This window comes from Acinonyx jubatus, chromosome D2 (genome assembly GCF_027475565.1).
Source record: "Acinonyx jubatus isolate Ajub_Pintada_27869175 chromosome D2, VMU_Ajub_asm_v1.0, whole genome shotgun sequence".
In the NCBI taxonomy this organism is placed as follows: Eukaryota; Metazoa; Chordata; class Mammalia; order Carnivora; family Felidae; genus Acinonyx; species Acinonyx jubatus.
In genome coordinates this window covers 60,893,293-60,918,789 of record NC_069393.1, presented here as the reverse complement: position 1 = coordinate 60,918,789, position 25,497 = coordinate 60,893,293, and the positions used below count along the sequence as shown (strand labels likewise).

The window sequence follows — 25,497 nt, the reverse complement described above, 5'->3', positions numbered from 1 at the left end:
ATGGGGCCAAGACAAGCATTCCCACTGCCAGAGAACCAGCTCCAAAGCACGAAGTCTACAGCCTCCACCAAGATGAATGGAATGACCAGGGGCTCCTGTGTTTTTGTCATCTTTCGCCCCCACATGGCCCAGGGCTTGGTACACAGCAGGCAACCAGAGGTATCTGTTGAGACCAAGTGAAAGTGTGTGTGACGCAAATGCAACCAAGTGACCTTTGCCTGTGACTGGGTTTGGGGCGTTGTTTATTTTTTCAAGGCAGGATGTTGGCTATAGAACATTCTGTGAGCCATCCTGAACCCTGACAGCACCGGTGAAATTCTGACGTAGTCGGTCTAGGGGAACAGCGGGTGTTTCATTTCCTGCTTCAGGATTTTTTTAGTCACAAGACCCTCGGTGTCTCCCAGGCCAGCGCCAAAGTGTGAACAAGAATGATACACATGCATGCCCATGTGGACAGCAGCTTTCAGTTGCCAAATGGAGAGTATTTGGGCCTGGAGTGTTTCCCTCTTCCTCTTCTCCAGCTTTCCTCTCTCCAGGGAGGTTGTGGAGGGGCCCGATCCGTAGTGATGAACATCATTGATGGGCAGGCCTTGAACCTCCACATCAGCCTGAGCACCAGTGATCTGGAGGTCAAACTGGGCCAAAGGCCAAGGAGCCAGGAGGCACACAGGCTCCCAAAATGTGCTTGGACATTGGCACTGGGCACTTGAGATTTCTTGAGAATCATCAGAAGGTAGAGGCCTGAGGAGTCATACAAACGGATTGTGAGAAAGAATACATTTTCTGTCTCCACGTTTATTGAGAACCTCAAAGAAAATGAACAGAGATTGATTGACCCACCAAAACAATCCCTGATGTAGAGTCACGACGTGCTTGGGAATTCTGGATGTGAAGGGGGAGACTGAGACTCAGCAAGTTAGCCCATAATCAAAAGCATCAGGGTTGTTCTGAAAATAAAGATTCAAGAAGCCCAGGAAAATGCTCCTATCTATGAGAAGGGCACACACTGTGGGGTCCTGCTTCATGGCTGCTGTCCAGAGCCGGAGAGCTGGCGTGTGGTTCAAACAGCTGCAGGACAGGAAAGAACGGTTAGCTTGTCTGAAAGGGAAGCCATGGGTAAAGGTGGCAGGCGTGCTTCTTAGATTGACAAGATACAAAAGACTGGTTTGTTTGGGCAATGAAGTTATCTTGGTTACCTTATTATCAACTGGTCATGATCATTGACTGGAGGAAAAGCTCATTTGGGGAACAGCTGTGCATGTTTGGAATTTACAGAAGTTGTTGTTGTTGCTTTTCACAAGTTAAAATGCTTGTGGACTGATTGTTCCAGGAAGTAAGGTGTCTGGGCTTCACTGTTTACCAACAAAAGGACACCCCCCCCCCCCACCCACCACAAAAAGAAACATTCTTCTGTCATTGTTAGATTTTACTTTAGGGAGTTTGAAACAAGACAAGTCGTTTCCAAAAACACTTTTTAAAAATCAGTAAAACCATCATCAAACCTTGAAATAATGGAGCTGACCCAGCCCTTTCAAAGATGGATCAGGAAATTTAGGTCTAGGATATGGAAGTGATTTGCTCAAAATAGTACCACTGGTGAGTGGGAAATCCAGGAAGAGGTGAGGGTTCCCGATCCGTGGTTCAGTACTCCATCTCCAGAGGAGACATAGTTTAAAATATCTAACTATGTTTTATGTGATCTTCCTTTGGAGACAGCCAAAGTGGGAGGTGCAGGAGAGCATGGCTGGGTAGCTGTGAGCCCGCGCATCGTGAGGGTACAGACGCACTTCTACCGGGGCAGGACCTGGTTCCCCAACACCATAATTGTCCAGCGCCCAATTATGCGCTGGACTGGGAGTACAGCAGGTGCCAATACAAGTTCAACGTCTCTGAGCAACGAAACAAAGCACATGTTCTGGCTGCGGACCCCTACACGGTCTCCCCAGGTCCACCGGGCAACTTCATTTATTTTAAATATCCCTAACTTTCCATGCTGTGTGGCTGGTCATTCTGCTTGTTACCCAGTGCAACCCCACAGTCAAATGTCTTACTCAGCTATTCCATACACATCCAGCCGCTCAAACCAGGGCCAGAAGAGGTAATCGATCATGGATATACAGTCTCCACCAAAGAAGACGGTGTTCTGATAGCCAAGAATCTAAAAGTGTAAATAGAACAAAAGCAAGTTAATTTACCTACCTGCTTCCATGTTTATAGATGCTAAATACAAATATCAAATTTACTCCCAAAGAGAGAGAACCAAGGCTCTGATTCTCCTTGCAATTTGTTAGGCAGTCAGTCTTCCCTTTTCCTGAGGTTTCGTCCACTTCCTTTATGGTCAAACTCCCAGCCACATTCAGCCCTTCCCCCCTTTCAACACTGGAGCACTGGGGTGGCTCATGTGACTTGGGAACTTGGAGGAAAACCCAAGCAGAGGGAGCCCAGCTCTGCCCTCTTAGCCTAGAACACGTTCCTCCGTGTGCTAAACTTTCCATGGATGAGCTCAGTTCCTGGAGACAGGGGCCCTGCCCCAAGACAGCGCTGCCCATTACTGAGAGGCAGGGGACCACATTAGGAACCCTGCTCCCTCATTTTCCAGGACCCACTTTCTCTGTAATTAAGGGAATACTGTAGTCTCCATATGTCTTCCTCTTTAGACATTTCTCAATCAATGTATAACTAAAGCAGGAAAGAGCAAATGGTCTTCGTGGACTCCCTCAAATCCCAACACTGTCTTTATATCATCTTTTCTTTTTTTTATTTGAGCTCTTTGAACTATACACTTCTGGCCACTCGTCACTGTCAACTTTTTACATTAAAATAGAATGTCTCATTTCCCAATGGGACAAATTTACCCAGATAGGTAGACTGGAAACCAAACAGATAAACTCTTAACAGACAGATAACCAAAAGCCAGTTAAAAAAAAAAAAAAGTACCTGAAAATTTTAAAAGCAAAAATGTCTAACACAGGTTACTTTTGGACCAGGTCTTTCCAAAGAGAAAAGTATGGGGCCAGTTACCTAGGTAAATCAAGCAAACAACTCTCTTTGACCCATATAACTCATAATCAACTGCTTACTCCCCTACAGCTATAGATCCAGATTCCTACATCCTTTAGATACATTTCTATCTTCCTATCTCTACCACTCAGGCTTGATTTTTCATACTCCAGACCAGCTTATGGATTCTGTGATGTAGTCTAGGGTTGTCATTAAGAAGGTGAGCTCAGGAGCAGTCAGACCTGATCCTATCCTGGGCTCTACCTCCTATTCAACATGGAACCCAGGGCAACTTGCCTCAATTTGCTCATCTGTACATGGTGGTAAGTTAGCGCCCACCTCAGAGGTTATGGTGAGGAATTACATAATCATGCATAAATAAACATAAGCTCTTATGATGAGAAAGCATAGAGGTGTCCAGAGTCTACCTCTACAGAAAGCAGATCCGTCCTGACAGAAAAGATGAATGGGATCCCCCCACCTGCCACCCTTCTCAGAGGAAAAAGCAAATCTAAGTTTTCATTATCCCCCAATATGGTAAAGAGGAGTTTACGTGACTGGTGTCCTGGAAGTCTAAAAAAACGTTAGGTAGCATGACTTTGTTCAAGAAAACTAACAGGATGGAACTAAACCAGTAGAATCTGGCCAATGAAAACTCAAGACAGAGGCTATTTTAAGGCATAAGGAAAACAGATCTGACTTACAGCAGAAAAGAACAAATTGTTCAGTTTTCATGGGTTCTAGATAGCACCAAATCTTTGTGTTCAGGAATAGATCGTAATTATCCAAACTTTTATCTCTGGCTTTGAAACATATTTCTCCAACTTACTGTTGGCTTCATGGCACAAATCAGAACCAAATCTAAATCGATCAACCCCAGAACATCTGTATAATTCTTCTGTTTACAGAGCAGCGGTGCTCTTGGGAAAGTCCTTGTCAAAACAAATCATATATGGACATTTATTAGAACCCATGATGGGTCCTTTGGTAAAGTGATATTTCAAAAGTGAATAACTGCTTAGTAATTGATATTTATTTAGTATATATTTTAAAGCTTTTTATTTACTCGAAGTAGGAGTATGTCTTTGATATACATGATGTTACAGATATAATTAATTCTTATATAAACACTCAAAGTAATTCAAGCCCTATCAAAGTACTTGATACAGTAAAAAGTCAAAATGAGCATATGGATGAAATAGATGAAGTATTATTCTCAGCCAATCTCTCCCACCCCCAAAATACATTTACACATTCCCTTGGGCTCCCTTCCTTCCTTCCTTCCTTGCTCCTTCCTTCCTTCCTTCCTTCCTTCCTTCCTTCCTCTTTCTCTCGCTCTCTCTTTTATTTTTCCTTAAGTTGGCTTCACACCCAGCCCAGAGCCCAACGTGGGGCCTGGGTTCAGGACCCTAAGATCATGACCTGAGCTGAGATCAAGAGTCAGACACTTAACCAACTGAGCCACCAAGGCACCCCTCCCTTGGGCTTTCTTAAATTCAAGTGTAACATCAAAACTCCTTGGAGTTTTTGATACAGCTTCTGATTCTTGACTCCTGCCTCAGACAGGCATTTCTCCCCCAGATTTCTCACAGGGCAAGTCTAAAAGTCCCAAGAGAGGGGTGTCTGGGTGGCTCAGTCAGTTGAGCATCCGACTTTGGCTCAGGTCATGATCTTGCAGTTCTTGAGTTCAAGCCCTGCATCAGGCTTTGAGCTGTGCTTGACAGCTCAGAGCTCAGAGCCTGGAGCCTGCTTCAGATTCTGTGTCTCCCTCTATCTCTGCCCCTCCCCCATTTGCACTCTGTCTCTCTCTCTGTCTCTTCCAAAAATAAATAAACATTAAACAATTTTTTAAATAATAAAAGTCCCAAGAGAATAGCCATCTTCCTATAAAGTAGCACAAAGTGCTGGCTCCTTTGCAGACATGTGCCAGTGATGTAGAACATCCTGGCCAGCCCTCCTTACAGGTTTATTGAAACCTTTAAGACCCTCAGTAAGCGAGCTCCCTTCCACGCAAATCTGATACCTTCAGATATGTGCAGTGGCTTTTCCCTTAAGAATCACAGAACATCAGTGTTGTAAGGGTCACTGGAACTCCTCTACCAGGACCCCCCCTCCCACTTTACCATTTTTTTACACCATGCTCATTACACACAGGATTAGAGATGCAGTGTAAAAAATCTGTGCAATAAAAAAACATGAAAGGGGCGCCTGGGTGGCTCAGTCGGTTAAGCATCCTACTTCAGCTCAGGTCATGATCTCACGGTTTGTGGGTTCAAGCCCTGCATCAGGCTCTGTGCTGCCAGCTCAGAGCCTGGAGCCTGCTTCGGGTTCTGTGTCTCCCTCTCTCTCTGCCCCTCCCCCACTCATGCTCTGTCTCTCAAAAATAAACATTAAAAATTTTTTAAAAAACCACTAAGATCAGAAAAAAACAAAAGTTAGAACAGAAGGTCAAAACAAGGAAGGAAATATCAAGCCCAGGGGCCTGAAGAGTTCCTTAAATCTTTGAATCTGACTTGAGTTTCCTGGCAGCCGAGGAGGAGAGGAAAACACGCCGGGTGAGCCAATTCTTGCCTCTCACATGGAAGCACAAAGAGACTCTCACTTTTCAGGGGAGGAAACTCACTCCTAGGGAGGTGAACGAAAACAGCATTCTCCTTATTCCCATACTAGAGTCAGCCCTTGTGTTGTTGAACTTCAGATATCTAAGTATGACGACTGCAGTCACAGTCTCTTGTGAATTCTTTGTTCTTTAAATTTAAGTATCAGCAAAAACCCTAGAATCAGCAAACTCTGAAAGCCTCCACCCCTCTCTGGCCAAGGCTGGTCCAACTGTGAGCTTCCCTGTGAGAACTCCCTCCCCAGTCCTGTTTTCTCTCTCTCAGACATGGGCTCTGCCAGAGCACCAGCCCATTGAGAGATGAGACACAATCACAGTAAAAAACAAAACAAAACAAAACAAAACAAACAAAAAAAACTTTATCAAAATTCTCTTCTGGGGCACCTGGCTGGCTCAGTGGGCACGGCATGTGAGTTTGTGAGTTTGAGCTCCACATTGGGTGTAGATTACTTAAAAATAAAATCTTTACAAAATTCTCTCCTTCTTGTTCTATTCCATTGATAAGAGGGTCTTTGGTCAATATTACTAAGATAGTTCTCCTGTGTTCTCAGTTTAAACTTAGTCCCTTGCCTATAGCCAATTAGCCCCTCTGAAAGATTTTAGGATAGTCAGAAGTAAAACAGGATAGTAGGATAGTGAGTACACAGATAATCTTAATCTCCAGTGGCTTATCCTCCCTAAGTGTTTTATTGTCACAAATGGAATAGGAAGCTGTGCTCCCTCAACCCCACTTAGCAGTGGTTATGCTAATATCCATTTTATAAAACTCTATTTTGAGTTCTTTTTGTCACCCACCTCTCACATATAGAATCCCTCACTTTCAGAACTATTGTCTCTGGTATGCCAAGCAAGGCAAAATAGCCTGCTTACAGAGGTGTTTTTATTCCAAGGCCCCAGACATCGCCCCCCAGGCCACACACGGGCAGTTGAGGGAAGCGAGGCTCCAGCTTCTAGCTCTCCACTTTCCTAAAAGTATCAACACATCTCCAATCCAAGCTTAAGAACTAGGATATTGGGGATGTCCTGAAATATATATATGTATTTTAAAAATCTACTTTTTTCACTGAAAATTGACTACTAGACTTCCCTTGCTTGTGGATGTCAAAAGAGGTAAGGAGTGAACACGCAAATGAAGAGGGAGGGGCCGTTGGGTACAGTGTTTCCAGCCCCTCAACGTGAAAAAGCCCGGATGAAAGGGCTCCCTGTCCTCTGCGAGGGCCTCTCGGGCTCCCCCAGGAGGACCCAAAAGAGGTTCGCCCTAGAGCGCGGGTGGAAGGAAGAAGCGCAGAGCACCCCCTTGTGGCCATACGTGGTAAGGCGCCCTGGCCTTTGCTTGCCCTGGAAGTTTACCAAGGAGGTAAAAGAAATCTGTACCGTTTTTGTGAGAGAAGCAAGATCTTAAAGAGAAGCAAATCCCAGACTTCCTCAGACTAGACACTAAAAAGCTTCCATCTATAGTCTTGGTTAGTAAAGCTTGGGATCAGCTTCACTAATGCTTCACTGTGCTTAACTTGAGGAGGTCGCTGCCCTGCACCACTGTCATTGCCTCCAAAGAGGGCAGACAGAGCAGTGGCTTGAGGGAGCGCTGCTGTCCTCGCTGGAGAACAAAGAGAGCGTTTTTTTCTTGAAGGAAACCGTTCCTGAGAAGTAGAACCTCGCTCCCCTCCCGCCTCAAAAAGACACAAAACCACTTGCCAATACATCAGCAAGGCAGGCCCTTCTCCAGAAGTAGCAGAAAAGTACTCGACTAGGGGGAAGAAATCTGAGTCCATAAAAAATAAGAGAAGGTTCTCAAAGGCCCCTGGGGGGGCTCAGTCGGGTAAGCCCCAGCTTCAGCTCAGGTCATGATCTCGCAGCCCTTGTGTTCAAGCCCTGCATCGGGCTCTGTGCAGAGAGTTCCGAGCCTGGAGCCTGCTTCAGATTGTGTCTCCCTCTCTCTCTGCCCCACCCTACTCTCTCTCTCTCTCTCTCAATCTCTCTAAAATAAATAAACATTAAAAAAAGAGAGAGAGAGAAGATTCTCAAAATTTCACATTTCTGACATTTCTGGTCCCTGTTACACTGAAGCACTGCGGAGGCTGAGCCAGCGAGAAAGAACTGATTCCCTGTAAAATGAACCAAGGGTATAGAAACAAACTATGAGGACAAACTAGAGTACATATAAACCCATTTCTCCTCTGGAAAGAAGCCTCAGAAGTAGGTTCTGGGGCAGAACACACCCCCTCCTGCTGCTCAACAATTATGACCTGGAGTCCCCTATGAAGATTCAGAACGCAATTTGTCAACATTCAGGGATTAAAGGACCATCCTGAGAATTCTATGCTGGGATCCTTTTAATGGGCTCACTTCTTTTGCCAATGTGTATGAGCACGATAGTAAGAGGGGAAGCTAGTAGGCCAAGGCTGGACAAGTCCAATACCTTTAAAGTGATGGATTGTGGGTGAAAAAAAAATGAATATTTTCCATTTCTCCTTAAGGGGTAGACGACTTCCTATTTGTAAAAGCTGTGGAAGAAATCACAACGGGAAAGACCTATAGCACAATACGGTTAAATGTTAGATTTCCATTTTAAATACACTTTTTCATATTTTTATTTATTTTTGAGAGAGAGCGAGCACAAGCAGGGGAGGAGCAGAGAAAGAGGGACACAGAGGATCCGAAGCGGGCTCTGCACTGACAGCACAGAGCCCGATGCAAGGCTTAAACTCACAAACCGTGAGATCATGACCTGAGCCTAAGTCGGACGCTTAACCGACTGAGCCACCCAAGTACCCCTATATTTCTTTTTTTTTGTTTTAGTTTATTTTATTTTTGAGAGAAAGAGAGAGAGAGAGAATTCCAAGCAGTCTTAGTGCTGTCAGCACAGAGCCTGACAAGGGGCTCGATCTCAGGAACTGTGACAAGAGTCAGACACTTAACCAACTGAGCCACCCAGGTGCCCCTAAATGTTATATTTCTACATGTACAAAAAAAAATAATAATAATAAGCCAAACTAAAAGTTAAAAAAAAACAAAAAAAAGCGTTTTTAAAAACAGGCAAATATCCTTAATACATAAGGAACTCTTTAACACATAAAGAACTTTTACACTCAACAAGGAAAATCAGGAAGATCTTGATAGACAGATAACAGACCATTTTCACAAAACCCAAAGAGATGGCACACTTTGGGGGAAAATCTTCCACTTCACTAGCAATCAAAGAAATACAAATTAAGGCAACCATGAAAAACTATTGCTTCTCTCCAAAGCAGGCAAATATCATCTTTAATGAAATCTCCCAACAGTGGAAAGGGGGAAGTGCAAAGAGAATTTTTATACACTGCTGGGGGGGGGGGGGGGCAAACAGCCCAAGTCTTTGGGGAAGCAATTTAGCAACACACTGCTCCAGCCTCTAAATGTTCATACCCTTTGATCTGGTAATTCCATTCCTGGAAGTCTGGCCTAAGGACATATTCTAAAATACAGAATTTTTTTTTATATGCAAAAAAGAACAGCTGCCGTTTCTTACAGCACCTTTCAATGGTAAACAACCAGAAACAATCTAAAAACTCCTAATGGGTATGCTGGATAAATAAGTATGGTTTATACACATGGCAAATTATGTAGAAAGAAAGTGATTTTTTTTCTGTTTTTAAAGATTGTACATGTAATACAGAAATACTTTCTCATTATTTAAAAACAAGACAGCAGCCTAATTTTTTAATGTTTACTTATTTTTGAGAGAAAGAGAGCATGAGTGGAGGAGGGGCAGAGAGAGAGGGAGACACAGAATCTGAAGCAGGCTCCAGACTCTAAGCTGTCAGCACAGAGCCTGACACGGGGCCTGAACTCACGAACTGTGAGATCATGACCTGAGCCAAATTTGGACACTCAACCGACTGAACCACCCAGGCGCCCCCCACAAAGAAAGCAGTATAAATGGCAAAGACCTGCCCTCCCCATCCCTGCTCTTACCAAGTTTTCTTTCTCATCCCAGTTCTAATCCCTTTCCCAGTAGCAACCTCTATTGGGAGTGTGATATCTATCTATAAAGGCATTTTTCTGGACATTTATTTACATGCATATGTACACATATGTACATTTGTTTTCTTCTACAAAAATGGGATCATGCCATCTGTATAACTGTGTAATTCACTTAAATATTTCTAGGCAATTTTTTCATGGCAGTACTCATGGATCTACTTCATTCATTTTAAGCTGCTATACAGGGGTACTTGGGAGGCTCAACTGGTTGAGCGTCTGACTTCAGCTCAGGTCATGATCTTGCGGTTCACAAGTTCAAGCCCCCAACCAGGCTCTGTGTCGACAGCTCAGAGACTGGAGCCTCCTTCAGATTCTGTGTCTCCCTCTCTCCTGCCCCTCCCCCACTAGTGCTCGCTCTCTCTCTCTCTCTCTCTCTCTCTCTGAAAAATAAATTTAAAAAACATTAAAAAATAAACTGCCATACAGAATTCCACAAGATGAACATAATTTTTTTATTTAAAAAAATTTTTTTTAACATTTATTTATTTTTGAGGGAGAAAGCACAAGTCGGGGAGGGGCAGAAAGAGGGAGACATAGAATCCGAAGCAGGCTCCACGCTGTCAGCACAAAGCCCAATGTGGGGCTTGAACTCACAGACTGTGAGATCATGACCTGAGCCAAAATCAAGAGTCAGCTGCTCAACTGAGTGAGCCATCCAGGCGCCCCAAGATGAACATAATTTATCTAACCATTTCCTGTCTAATGTACATTAAGGTTTATAATTTTTCACCCCCATAAATAATGCTTCTTTTAAAAATGCTCTTATACATATAAACAAGCATTCTAGAGTTTATAAAAATATGGGAAAATCTTTACATCATAACGATAACCGAGTTCTATATACAGTACAATTTCAACTACATAGCAGAAAAGGAAAACAAAAAAAGTCCAAAATAATACCAATAGTTGTTTCTGGGTAATGGGCTTATGGATTTTTTTTTCTTAGTTTCTATATTTTCCAAATTCTCTAATGAACAAATACTAATTTATAATTGGAGAAAAGTAAAATTAATTTCTACATGATGAGAATAATTATTATTCTATTATTTACATGGTGGTAGATGGTATAGCAGAAGGCTATTAACAGAAATATAGCAAATATTCATTTACATGGAAAGCAGCTGTCAGAACTGGACAGTGAATAAAGTTACCAAAGTAGCAACAGCACAAAAAACACTCAATTAGCCATTGTGAATAGAGGATAATCGGTTTCCTAGTGTGGAAGGATGGTGATTACACCTGAAATTAATGGCACATTAGTAGACATGCTAAATCAGTTAGCAAACCCAAGAGAACTGATAACATATATCCAACACAAAAACGCATGCATAAATGCTCACAGCAGCATTATTTGTCATAGCCAGAAAGGGGAAACAACCCACCTGTCCATTAACTGATGGATATGCAAAATATGGTATCTCCGTATAATGCAATACTTTTAAGCCATAAAAAAAAAATAAAAGATGAACCTTGAAAACATTATGTTAAGTAAAAGAAGCTCATGAAAGGCTAACATTCTATGTTTCCACTTCTATGAAATGTCCAGAACAGGTAAATCCACAAAGACAAGTGAATTAGTGGGTGCTGATAGCTGGGAAGGTTTTGAAGAAATGGGAAGCTAATACTAATGACTAAGGAGTTCCTTTTTGAGATGATGAAATGTTGTAGAATAACTAGCGGTGATGGTTGCACAACTCTGTAAATATTCTAAAAGCCATGGAACTGTACACTTGAAAAGGGTGAATTTATAGTATGTGAATTATATCTCAATAAAGCTGTTATAAAAACATAGCTAGTAACAACTAATTTAGTTTGTAGACATGTTAAATTGTTGATAACAAAATAAATTTAGGTTATAGTTTGCCATACACAAAAGGCTATAGAAAATTATTTTCAGTGAACAATTAGCCAGATACAAACTTTCTTTCCTTCATGTCCTGCTGACATCAAAGGATAAATAATTAAGCAACATATAATTTCATTATTGAAATTAATAAAAATTAAGGAAAAATAGCAAAACTTAACCAAGAAAATATAATCTAATTGGGCACAAATGTATTCTTTCTGGAGAGGAGAAAGGACAGATCAAAAATTAACGTTAGGGTAGGGGCGCCTGGGTGGCTCAGTCGGTTAAGCGTCCAACTTGGCTCAGGTCACGATCTCAGGGTCCGTGAGTTCGAGCCCCGTGTCGGGCTCTGTGCTGACAGCTCGGAGCCTGGAGCCCGTTTCAGATTCTGTGTCTCCCTCTCTCTCTCTGCCCCTCCCCTGTTCATGCTCTGTCTCTCTCTGTCTCAAAAATAAATAAACGTTAAAAAAAATTTAAAAAAAATTTAAAAAAAATTAACATTAGGGGAGAAATTTGGAATCACAAAAATACTTAACTAGAGATGTTCCTGGGTGATGTCAATACAGCTTATACAAATCTGACCTCACTAAAAACACAAGACATGTAACCAAATTTGGCGACATGGGAAGCTTTGCGTGGAGACATCACAAGGCAGGTTGGGGAATACCAAGAATTAAAAACATGGGCGCCTGGGTGGCTCAGTCAGCTGAGTGTCTGACTTTGGCTCTGGTCTTGATCTCCAGGTTTGTGAGTTGGAGCCCCGCATCAGGCTAGCTGCTGTCAGTGCAGAGCCTGCTTCAGACCCTCTCTGTCCCCCTCTCTCTCTGCCCCTTCCCTGCTCTTTCTCTCTCCCTCTCCGTCTCCCTCTCAAAAATAAATAAACATTTATTAATAAAAAAAAAAAAAAAAGAATTAAAAACAACATAAGGTGTCCTGTGGCCCCCGGAAGCTGAAGGCCTCAAGTTACTAGGCAGGTTGTCATTCCCTCCTAGGCGGATTGTGTTTTCCAGAGTTATCTGTTACTACCCTTCTCATTCCCTTTTATTGAGTTCCATGATGATTGGCAAGAAACCAAGCAACAGCCAGAATACAGAATTCATAACACAGAAACGCTGAATCAGAGCAAAATTCCGCAGCATCAGAGAAATCTGGCCGAATTCTGTCTTTCACTGCCTTTGGGCTGACTGCTTCCACAATGAAAATATTTAGAATGAAGGCACTAGCCCCGCCCCCCCAAAAAAAGGAACCTCTGAAAGTTCTGCCACATTCAAATCCACAAAGATAAAACGAAAGTGGGCTCAAGTGCTATTCTGACACGGCGAAGTCAAGCACAAACGTTAAAAAAAGAATAAAGCTAAAAAGACGTGTGCCACTGAGATTGATTCAGCAGAGGCTAGAAAATCGGTTTGACAACAGAAAGTGTGATTAGGGAAGGGCATCCCTGTCATTTTAAAGCTCATGCAAATGTTTGGAACAGGAAAGCAAGTGGGGACTCTGCCAGTTTGATAATGAATGCAGCAGTAATGTATCTCAAAGAATTGTAAACATATTCAGAAAAATGTGGCTAAATAACAAGCACAATGAATCTTTAATTTTGATGAAACTTTTTTAAGAACAAATTTAAAAGTCAGGGCATTACTTGAAAAAGAGAAACTGTCACAGTTTAAGGCTGCAAGCAGTAAACTGAGCAGAAGATTATGTATTGGTATCTTGCCTTACTTATCACTCAGAAAGACCATGTATATTTAATGTACTTTCAGCTCACACAAAATCCTGATTATATAAAACCATGCAAAAGAGTTGCACAAGTCAGGGAACATTCGCTATCAAAATTATTCTGACAAGTTTCTATCTCAGTAGAATCTCCTAGAGTCAATATACTGGTATTAAGAGTGGATCAAGCTAACTGGGCATGTTTCAGATTCTGATATTGCCTACATTGTATTTATAAGTCTTGCTAATAATGGGACAAAAACCATATTCAAGTCTGCTAGAATAATCCTGAATATTCAGTGGTCCTTAAATACCATCAGTATTTTGGTATATACCTACCTCAGCTAGTTTAACAAATTATTTCTAGGACTCAGCTACTGAAGATAAAGAGGAAATGTGTTATTCAGTGTTGTGCCGGAGCTGACCAATCACCAATCACATCTCTTTTCAACCCTGGGCACACAACATTGGTAGGTCAAATCAGCATTTGGTGGGAGTATTTACAGCACCGAAATCAGAAAATGCTATAAATCAGGGGGGCCTGAGTGGCTCAGTCGGTTAAGCGTCCCACTTCGGCTCAGGTCATGATCTCACAGTTCGTGAGTTCCAGCCCCGTGTCGGGCTCTGGGCTGACAGCTCGGAGCCTGGAGCCCGCTTCAGATTCCGTGTCTCCCTCTGTCTGCCCCTCCGCTGCTTGCACTCTGTCTCTCGCATTGTCTCAAAAATAAATAAACATTTAAAAAAATAATAGAAAATGCTATAAATCAGAGCTTCTTCTTCTTTCAGAAGTCCTTTCTTATAGATAATTATTCATCATCCATAAATACTGCAATTGTACAAATCTAAGATAGGTAGCTGGAAATGTAAATAAATGTAATCTACTTCCACTTGACAAAGGTCAAATGAAAGAGAATTAATAATCAGCCTTCCCTGAAGGGGATAAAAATAGCATTCTCTAGCTGCCAACAGAGTTACAACTCTTAGCCCCATAAAGGGAACATATCAGATTCTAGAACAAATTTAAAGGAAGTCATAGAACCACCTTTCAGATCATTCTAGAGGTAAGTGGTAAGTAGCTGTATTACTGCCAGGTTAGGGAACGATCTGCTGGCAGAGATTGCTCCTTGCCTACCCATAGCCACTCTCCCCTCTTTCTTGATTACAGAACCCTGATTTATTCAAGGTGTCCCCAGCTAAAAGACTACATTTCCCAGCTGGCTCTGCACATAGTTCTCACACAACAACTAAGTTGCGGCCAATGAGATTTAAGAAATCATTGAGTAGGGATTCTGGGAAAGCCTTTTAAAGGGGCATGGCCTTTCACCATTTTTCCCCCCTTGTTCTCCTTTCCTCAGCCTGGAACTTAGAAATGATGGCTGCAGTTCCAGCAGCTATCTTGTCATTTTGAGGATGAAAGACCTGCACTAAAGATGACAAGCAGATGGAAAGAGAGCCTCAGTCCCTAATAACTTTATAAAGAAGCCATCAAAATAGCCCTGAACTGCACTACCTCTGACTTTTTATGTGAGAGAGCAAACTGTTATAAAATAAGTTTACAGTAGTAAGGTCCCTTTTGCTAGCAGCCAAACAAAATCCCTAACAAATATAAATCTTAGCCTCATTGGCAGAAAGTACAGAAGCCATGCAGCAGTAAAGAATGTGGTGAGTTGGGGAAAGGAAGAAACTCATCACGTGTCCTTCCCCCTTCCTTGCCAGATTTTCAAGAATAGTTCCATAACAGGTTAGTGGGGAGCAAGCACCCACAAGTTAAAACCAGATGACTGGCACCTGAACTTATCAACTTCTGGCAGAAAGAATAAGTCTGTGAAAGCAAGGGGTCAGGCTCAGGACCCTGTATCACCTCTTCCACTGAATCTGACCAGGAGAGGGGCCCCCTTTGGTACCTCTTCAAGGTTGCAGAATTCCTGACGCAGGGCTAGCTTCAGATCAGCACATTCTCTCCCACATCTTATGGCCACCAGACACTCCTTGGTCAAATGTGGGACCTAATCAGAGAACACAGGTTCTTAGTGGAGAAGTCTAAGGAAACTCTGTGCTCCTGTTCTGCCTGAAAACACAGCCAAAGCTTTATCACTCCAACTGAACAGGACAACACGCACATCCAGGTTCCCCACCTCCTGGGAGGGTCATGCCATCTCTGGGTTCCAGGAATCCACTGTCACAGCACCCTGGCAAAACAAGGCGCTTTAAAGGAGGTCTCTAGTGCTCCTTACTCGCTCAGCTACTTCTTCGTTGTTCAATCTGTGGTGGGGCACTTAACCTCTCTAAGCCTCAGTGTTGTCATCTGAAGGATGGATACAATAACAGTACCCGCCTTGCAGGGCTGTTGGGAGTGTTAAGCGAGTTGACCTTTATAAAGCAGGTAGCGCCGTGCTTGGCACAGCATAAATGCTCAAGATAGGTCAGCCATTAATGTTCTTGAGTTCCTTTCATTTCTTTTCAAAGAGAACTATCATAAAACTCCATTTTTTCTTATATTATCAACAGGTATCCCCTGTTCTCTCTTCTTCATGTTTCCTGGGTAGTTGGCACTGTTGCTCTGCATAAAGTCCAGTCCCCCTTCATGCATTACCTTCTTAACACCCCAATTTTTTTTTACCTGAAACCTTAGAAATATTCCCCTTAAAGCGCTACCAGTTTTCAGCTCTTTCAACCTTCCCACCTTGAGGCACATGGTCATGACCACACCGTAACCATACCTCTTGAGGCTCCTAGTTGAAATGGAAAAGAACCTATCAGTTAAGCCTTTCATCTTTAATTTTAGAGGTGAGAGCCCTACTATTACTCCATACTAGTTTTCCTAAGATGCACGTAGTATTAACACAAAACAACCTCATCAATGATTTTGCTTTAAAAATGAACTGAGGTTTGGGAAAGACATACAAAGTAAAATAGACTGTAAGTGGCTTTTTAAAATTTTGGATATACCTTATAGAATAGCTCCAATAACATCTTCTGGCGAGCCCGCTCATAAGGGTCATATGGATACAGCTTCCTTCCAGGATAAGCATCATCCAGGTACTCACAGGCGATGACAGATTCATAGATCAACTGACATTTGCTGTTCTCCAGGACAGGAATTTGGCCAAAAGGGTGCTTTGTATAGTACCATTCAGGCTTGTTTCTCAGGTTAATGTTGATTACTTCATGTCTTCAAAAGCAGAGGGAAAATAAGAACAAAAATGAGAGGCTTACGCAGACAGACATTCATATGGAAAGCAGAAGCAATCAATTTATAAAATTTCAATTTGCAATAAGTTTTTCAAAGTTTAGGTTTCTACAAAGAAAAATACATAGCAACATCATTGTCTCCATTGCTATAGTTAAGATGATCTAGGGGCGCCTGGGTAGCTCAGTCGGTTGAGTGTCTGACTTCGGCTCAGGTCATGATCTTGCAGTTTGTGGGTTCGAGCCCCACATCAGGCTCTGTGCTGACAGCTCAGAGCCTGGAGCCTGCTTTGGATTCTGTGTTTCCCTCTCTCTTCCCCTTCCCCGCTTATGCTCTGTCTCTCTCTCTCTCAAAGATGAATAAACTAAAAAAAAAAAAAAAAAAAAGACGAGCTAAACATTTTTTCTGCCTTGTCTTGTTTGCTCTTTGTGATTCCTGCCTCCAAGAGGTTCAATCTCCTGCCCATTATCACTGCTAGGAAATAGTACAGCCAAGCTGAGAGTCAGGAAGTCTGACTCAGAGCTCACACTCTTAAGCACAGCATTACAGAGTTTCCTACGTTTTAAAGCTTGCAAATACAAATATGATATTAACAAGTCACAAAAGGATATGGTAAATATTAGTAGTTATGAGCTCAAACTCTGGCATCGGACTGCCTGTGGTTTGGACTGTCTAGCTTGTGATGCTGGACAAATTCCTTAACCTCTCTGTGTTCAGTGCCCTTAATTGTAAAATGGGAGGAATCATTGTGGCCATCTTGGCATTGTGGTGAGGATCAAATAAGTGTGTCTAAAGTGCTTGGGACAGTGCCTAGGTACATAAGCATGTAATAACTTTTTTATTCTTCCCATTATTATTATTAGAGGCTCAAGCCTATAAAGTTACCAGAAGTGCTCACATATGTTTAAAAGAGTAAAGGAAACAAATGAGTATATTCTTTGCTCAGTCAAGGAGAGTATCTTAAATCCTAAAGCAGTGGTTTTCAACCAGGAGTAATCCTGCTCCACTCTGCAGGGACATATGTCACTATGTGGAGCCACTTTTTGATTGTCATATCTAATGGGTAGAGACCAGGGATGCTGCTAAATGCCCAACAATGAAGAGGACAGCACCCCACCCCACCCCACCCCAAACACACACACACACACACACACACACACACACACACACACACACACACCAAAGATCTACCTGGCCCAGAATGTCAATAGTGCCAAAGTTGAAAAACCCTGCCCTAAAGAAATACTTACATTGCTTCCTAAACTATCAATTTGTCACTTAAGGGTAAAACCTGGAGCTGTTGTTATTTTAAATAGGTAACCTTAGGGCCAACTAGACTCAAGCCATAAGGAAGAATCTGGAAGTGTTTGCCATATACACTCAACAGAACAGAATTGCATAATAAAATGTCTCTCCATTATTATTTCTTGGTATTTCTCTGACATCAGTCTGAAACTCTGAAGTCATCCCTTAATGACTCCCTTAATCCCTTAATGACTCTCCAAGAGAGTCAAAAGCCTGGAATAACACAACCTCAACACTTTGGCTCTGGCTAGCTGCACTCCTCAGTCCGTATTCCAGCAAAGTTGCTCTACCTTCCATACCCAGACCTCCTCTGCAGGTGCTAGTTTTGCAAAATTCCTTCTGGAAGAAAATGTACCTATTTCTCAGGTATGTTAGAACCTTCAAGACACCTCTTGACTGCAGTTCTTTCTACCTACTTCATTGTTTGGAACTATTTGTTCATTCATTCAAAAAATATTTTTCAACACCTACCATGCACCAGGCTCTCTTCTAGCTCAGGAGTAAAACTGACAAAAGCCCTACCCTAAGAAATTACATCTGGCCACCGGGGGCGGGGTGGGGGGTGGCGGTGGTGGCAGTGGGGCCGAGGAGCGTGGAGGGGAGAGGAACGAACGGATAAAATGCTGGATGCGGTAAGCGCAATGAAGAAAGTGAACTGAAGTTGCCTGGTTGCCTGGGTGGGGGGCCCATTCGCTGGAGCAGTCAGAGAAGGCCTCGTAGCAGCCGCAGTGCCCTTCCTTCACAAGCATTACGGGAGGGAACCGGCTCGCCAGAGGCAAGGTTCAGTTTACCGCGAGATGTCCTGGAAGTTTCCGGCACAGACACCGCTACGAACAAGCCGTGCAGTTCAGGACCGCCTGCTAAAGAACCCGCCCTCTGCTAACCTCTTACCGACTCTGCCTCAGAAGAAAGGGACACAAGGAGCGCCTCTGAAACCCGGGCAGGGCGCCCCAGGTTTTGAGCACCCCGCTCGCCTCTGTGGCTCTGGCTTTCAGCTTCTCACCTGATGCCTTTGGCCCGGAGGACAAGGCGCGTCCTGTGCGCAAAGGGGCAGAACCTCATACTGTAGACGCGGATCAGGCCCTCTGGGACGGGCCCCGGGGGGCAGCTTCCTGCGGGGGGTGGGAGGGATCGAGGGACCGGTGAACCCACGGGGAGGTGGGCTCACTCACCTCCCGGGGATCCCAAGAGAACTGCTCGCACCCCGCCTCCCGAGTCCCAGAGAGGACACATTTCATTCGGCTTTTGTGCAGAGAAACCCCTCAAGTCCCTCCCCGCCGCGCTGGTCTGGGGGCCATGGCCCGACAGCCCCATCTCCCAGAGCCAACATCCCCAGCCACGCGGAGCCCCCAGTCCGGGGACAGCTGTCGAGGGGGCTCACCTTTCCCAAAGGTCCTGGTCGCATCCTCCATGGTCTCCCGGCGTCTGCGCGGCGTGTTACCCTCGCCGCGGCCGCAGGCTCTAGGGACAGCTTCGCTCCAGCCTGCCCCTCCTAGCCCCAAATTCAATTTTTGAGTAACTGAGGTCGGGGTTGAAGGGGAGGCGGCGAGGGGACAGAAGGGAAGTGATCTGGGACGGGAGCTAGGACAACTTAACCAAAAGAGACATCTGCCCAGATCTGGAAGCCCAAAAGTCAGAGCGAGCAAGAGAACCCTGAAAAGAACCCCTTGCCTTGAACACGTGGGAGAGCATTCAGGGTGGGTCTCTCCTCCAGATCCAAAGTACCTGAAGATTGGGCATTTAAACTCTAGCTTGTATTTCAAGGGAGTTCAGTAAAACTTGACCAGAGTAATGATACGTTTTCTTTCCCATCCTAAACCCTCCCTCCTGCATCTCTAAGACAATTGGACACAACCTCCCTATAATGAATAAGATTTGTTTGTTTTAAGTGAAGCCAGACTTCCTCCGGATATAGCAGATAAGGATGAAAACTTGTTAGTGTTGAAATCTTGCATGACCAGGAGAGTGAGTGCCTCCTTAAATTTTTTGCGGAACGAGGCCCCTCACTTGCTTCACCTTTATTCTCGCCCTATTTGTGACATTTTATCCTAGCTACAGAAAACTAGTGATGAATAGGAACATTCTTTACCTAGAGGCAAGGACACATTTGTAAATTCTTGCCACTCCCAGCACTCATTTCAGAGAAAACTCGAATTGCCAAGGAAAACATGGCCAACAACCCAGCAATACAGGGACCACTTGGATAGCTCTTCCGTCTACCTTACATAATGGAGGTAGCTGATCTTTGTTCTGACTCTGATAGGCTGAGATCATGAAATTTAGCAGGTGGTAAAATAATTCCTTTAACTTTACAGGACTTGGTTGAAATGGGAATTGCTTGTCAATGGATTGTATAAGATTGACAGGTAAAGAAGGAAAGAAAAGTATGATCTGTCTCACTCACACCAACTAATTTCCATTGACTACCTTGTTTGATTCCCATGACTACTCAGTTAGGCAGCTAGTATTATTCCTATCTTGCAAAACAGAAAAGAGCCTCGGAAAAATGAAATTACTTGCCCAACGTGACCAGTGAGTGGGGTTGAAGAACTTTAAAAGTTCAAAGCCTGACTTTATTGTTTTGGCCTCTAAAGTTGGTTAAGAGGGTAGGAATGTTAAGTCCATTCTTATAAGTATTGATTATGTGTGAGATATAACACATAACAGCTGCTCAGATGTCCACTAAATTTAAATATCTTTATTAAAATGGCAGAACCTAATTATGTAACTTATGAATGGGTATCTTTTGGCCTTTGGAATTTCAATCTATCCAGAAATCATTGGTTAATAGGTTGTTTTTTTTTTTTTTTTACTGAATAAGAATCTTTAAAAATCTTCAGGATAGTGACTCGGTTACTACATTTTTTGCTAAGTCATTCAGAGTGAATTCATGTGGTTTTGAGTAGTTGTCGCTTTATAAGAATTGGAGAGTGGCAAAAATGTTTGAATAAGTGTTCTCTGGAAAGAAAATATTATATGTCAGTAGGACATCTGGTATTGCAAAAGGTAAACTGACTTGCCATGCTAACAATTTTGCATTTTGGAAGACGGATAAAGTAATAGGATAACTACTATTCTGGAGCTAATTTTGACCAAGAACAACAAATTAGTGGAGCACCTGGCTGGTTCAGTTGGTAGAGTGTGCGACTCTTGATCTGGGGGTTGTGAGTTTGAGCCCGACTCTGGGTGTAGAGATTACTAAAATATTTTTTTAAAGGGGGGTTGGGTAAAGAACAAATTGGATGGTAAGATGAAAGCAATGAATATAGCCATATCACGTGAGAGCTTCTTGGTAGACAAGGAAGTGACTCCTCGGCAGACCAATGTATCCTCACATAAGAAAAGCAGTTGGGCAAACTTTTCTATAAAAGTTGAGATAATAAATACTTTAGGCTCTTCCAGCCAGCTTGTCTCAACTACTCTCTACATTTTAGGGTGAAAACAGCCAGAAATAATATACAAATGAATGGGTGTGGCTGTGTTTCAATAAAACATTGTGAATGCTGAATTTAAATTTTATATATATTTTAACGATTTTATTTTTAGAGTAGTTTTCGATTCACAACAAAATTGAGAAGATACGATTTCCCATATACTCACTACCCCTACACATACACAGACTCCTCCACCATCAACATCACCCATCAGAGGTACAGTTTTATAATCGATGACCCTGCATTGACACATCATTGTCCAATGCCCACAGTTTTCATTAGGGCTCACTTTTGGTGAATTTCATATAGTTTTCATGTGGCACAAATTATGATTATTCTCTTGATTTTTTTTTCAACCATTTACAAATGTAAAAACCAGGGTGCCTGGGTCACTCAGTTGGTTAAGCATTCACTCTTGGTTTGGGCTCAGGTCATGATCTCACGGTTCATGAGATGGAACCCTGCATTGGGCTCCGGGCAGACAGCACGGAGCCTGCTTGGGATTCTCTCTCCCTCTGCCTCTCTCTCTCTGACCCTCCCCTGCTTGTGCTCTCTCTCTCCCTCAAAATAAATGAATAAACTTGAAAAAAAAAAAAAGAAGTAAAAATGTAAAAACCATTCTTAGGTTTTGGACTGTAAAAAATCCAGCAGTGGAGGGGCACCTGGCTGTTTTAGTCAGTTAAGTCTTCGACTTTGGCTCAGGTCATTATCTCATGGTTTGTGGGTTCGAGCCCCGCCTCCGGCTCTGTGCTGACAGAAGCCTGGAGCCTGCTTCTGAGTCTGGGTCTCCCTCTCTCTCTCTCTCTCTCTCAAGAACAAATAAACATTAAAAACCAGCACTGGACTGGATTTGACCTGTTGGCCTTAGTTTGCTCATCCCTGCTCTATACTGACAATGACTGAATTAACAATAGACAAATTGGGAATTCCATTAGCAAAGTAAAAGGTTCCTGAATCATCTTATTACTATGCCAGAAGAGAATGTATTTCCAACTTTTTTCTCCTCACCCCCACTCATCAGGAAAATCAACTCTAAGAGTTGGAAGATATTATTTATTAAAAGTATACCTGTGTGTTGGAAGCCACATTCTAAAATGGGAGTGTAGTTGGTGAAGTTAGAAAAGATAGAATGATGGAAACATTTCTTTCTCTGAAAAGAAGTAATATATTGTCAAGATTCTTACTTGGCACTATATTTAAACCCTGGCTTTGACTCTTGGGCAAGGTATCTAACCTCTTGGACCTTCATCTTCATCATCTGTAAAAAAAGAACACTAATCGTAGCTACTTGATAGGTTTTGAATATTGAATGAAATCGTGCACATCCTCAGTATAGTAAGAGCTCAGTGTGTTTGGAAATTAATGACTAATATTAGTGAATAAGAACACATGTCTAATAGCACAGTGCACTCCAATTTTGTATCTATAAAGATGAAATGTACCGCAATTCTGCTTTGCCAGGCACATTAGAATTAAAATTCAACTCAAAATACTTATTTCACCAGCTACCAATTTAATGCCAGTTGAATGGGTTGCAGGCTGCAGGCTACATTTCAGTAGTGTGGTTCTTAATCTTACCACTGAATGCTATGGTTTCCCTAGAAAGATTTTAATTATGACCTTTAAGCTTATCCCTACTTCCTTTCTAAGAACCAATATGTACCTCTTTGAAATCCTCTTTGCAAACGTTCTTCTTATGTTATTATATCATGTTGACACCACTATTATACTGATTCACTCAAGCAAGAAACAAATAGTAATAGGGCTATATGAAACCTACTCTAAATCATTTCTAGCTACCTGAAACAGAACCGGATCAGTTTTGAAACTGTGGGGAACTTCAGTCATGGGTGATAATTATTCAAGCCTTCTAGGAAAAGAATGCCACCAGAGAAATAATTTCTTTAACTACACATGTCTCTGTTTTGAGAAACGGAGAGAAAGCAGAGTTTGCATTTTGCAGTTAAAAAACTTATTTATTTATTTATTTTTTTTTTGTTGTTACACCAATCTCTGACAGTGGCAGAAACTGGAGGACATTTCAGAAGCCTAATTTACATGAAAAATTATGTTACTGGGTGTTCAAAACTTGTTCGCCAAGTTCAAAGAATGAGATAAGTAAGGGGAAAATCTCTATTTTCCCAGGACTGTTTCCAGCAAGTTGGGCTCATAGGGAATCCTGTGTTCTAATGCCTTTGGGACTTTTTTGTTTCAGTTTTATTGAGACATAATTGACATACAGCTCTGTATGAGTCTAAGATACAAAGTATAATGACTTATATAAATTGTATAATGATTACCTCAATGAGTTTAGTTACCATCCATCGCCTCATACAGTTTAAAAAAAAAAAAAAAATCTCCCCACGAGATCTTTTAGGATCTACTTTCTTAGCAACTTTCAAATATACCATACAGCGGTGTTACATATAGTCATCTTGTTGTACATTACATCCCCAGGACTTACCTATAACTGAAAGTATGTAACTTTCCACCACTTTATTTTAATCCCAATGCCCTCCTGAACTACACACACACACACACACACACACACACACACACACACACACCCCAATCTGGGACACATCAAATAAGATTACTAAAGTTACCAGAGGAAGAACTTCATCATCCCACTATGGAATCCTGAGTCAAAGGAGAATTTCTTCCTAAGTACTGGATTCCACTTTCCTATTCCTATTTCTCCTTACAGCTTGGGGGAATCAAAGAAAAAAAAATTAAACATTTTAATATGTTATCATTTGAAAGAGCAAAGGCAGATTTTCAAGATCCTGAAATTAGCCAAAGTCAAATATTTGTAAAATTTAACAGAACACACTAAATTTGAAAAAGGAACATCAACACTTCCTGTTAAATCCCAGACATAATAGTGGTGTGTCCAAAAGGTGGATACTATCCTCTCCTGGCTCAGCCTCTAAATGCTAGTGAATAGAGACTGGGGCAGAAGCAAATGTATGATCTTATCTCAAGAATGCTCTGAACGGCTGTAGGAGTTCAGGCTGGATTTAAATCACCTCTTTAGCATTTACTAGCTTGGTGACCTTGGGAAACACACAACTTTCTATGCCCCAATGTTCCCCCTCCCATAATTTAGAGCCAATAGTACCAACACATTCTGTAGCTTGGGGAGGATTAATTCAGATACTGGTTAAGAGACATTTAATACCTAGCAAGCACTCAACATTAGCTATTATTTTTATTAGTATTTGAACGTAGCAGGGGAGTCCCATAAATCCTCACAACGTGAAGACTTTCGCGGGGACCAAATTTGCCTGCAGCCAATGCCCTGTAATGTAGCTAACCTAGTGGTGCCGAATGCAAGCCTGAGAATTCCTGATCTTCGGTCGTCTTTACCTACTCCAGCCAAACCAGAAAAATAAGAATAATTTAGTGAGGTTTTTTTCTTTAAGTTAAAGGGATTCGCTTTAAAGACCTGTTCTTTAAATTATAGAGCTTGTGCTTTTCTTGATGTTAAAATCTTTGATGAAACTTTGATGAAGATAAGTCGTTGGGTTTTCCTTTTAAAAGTGTTAGGCAAACCCGAAATTCGTGAAAAATCCAAAATCCATTATTGACCTCAAACCCCTCTCCCTTCCAATGCACCACACACCCGACAGACCCACCCGGGGGAGGTAACAAGAGAAAGACACACCAGAGTGACCCACGCGCGCCCGGCGGACAGAATCGGAAGTAGAGCGGAGCCAGCAGTAGCTGGAAGTAGCAGCGGAGGGAGGTGGGGCCCAGGCGGAACCCGCCCCTTAGAACGCGATCCTACCCGCCGACTGGCCGCGGCGCCTGGAACTCTAGCCAATCTTTAAAGCCTTTGAAAGCCCTACGGCCAAGCAGTGCGGAGCTGAGCCAATGGGCGGCCGCGTTACAGGCTCCTGGATACCGAAGTCGCGAATGCTTGCGGTGTCGTAGCTGGCAAAAGTAGAAGCCAGGTCGTGGCTGGCAATGGCAGCTCAGCGCCCCGGTCTACATCCGACTGAAGTGTGCCGCAGCCGACCGGGGCCTGGAGAGTGGGGCAGGCGGACGGCGGCAGAGATGAGTCCACCCGGAGCTTGGGCGTGGGTGGTGACCGAGGGTTTGCGGCAAGAGGCCTTTTGTGAAGTCAGTCGGTTCTCACGGCCTCTCAGGGTGCGGTCCTTGGATCGCCTGCATCACCATGGGGTGGGGGTGGGGGAGAGCTCATTTCAAATGTGGACTTTGCAGCCCACCCTGGACCCACCGAATCGGAAATCCAGCGGTGAGCCTTAGGTGATTGTTATGCGCTCTTACGTTTAAGAATATGTACCGGAAACCAGACTGTAATGGGGTGGGTCGACAGCTCACTGATATTCACAGTGTGTTGGCT

General features: G+C 42.8%; 1 protein-coding gene across 6 annotated transcripts; it reads right to left on the bottom strand.

The window, feature by feature from the left end:
- Window positions 1-775: 775 nt before the first annotated feature.
- Window positions 776-25,190, bottom strand: GSTO2 (glutathione S-transferase omega 2). Of its 6 annotated transcripts, XM_027063011.2 has the most exons (8): window positions 23,735-24,739; window positions 22,313-22,386; window positions 19,076-19,186; window positions 18,698-18,806; window positions 16,149-16,371; window positions 15,104-15,205; window positions 2,052-2,158; window positions 776-1,068 (listed from the first exon to the last, which is right to left on the bottom strand). In XM_027063011.2, exons 3-8 carry the CDS (start codon window positions 19,104-19,106, stop codon window positions 909-911), a joined length of 732 nt encoding a protein of 243 aa, XP_026918812.1. In that variant the 5' UTR covers window positions 19,107-19,186; window positions 22,313-22,386; window positions 23,735-24,739; the 3' UTR covers window positions 776-908. The 6 variants fall into 6 exon arrangements, with proteins under 6 accessions (XP_026918812.1, XP_053063381.1, XP_053063382.1 ...); XM_053207406.1 differs by lacking the exons at window positions 22,313-22,386; window positions 23,735-24,739 and adding an exon at window positions 24,919-25,172; XM_053207407.1 differs by lacking the exons at window positions 22,313-22,386; window positions 23,735-24,739 and adding an exon at window positions 24,796-24,920.
- Window positions 25,191-25,497: the final 307 nt, after the last annotated feature.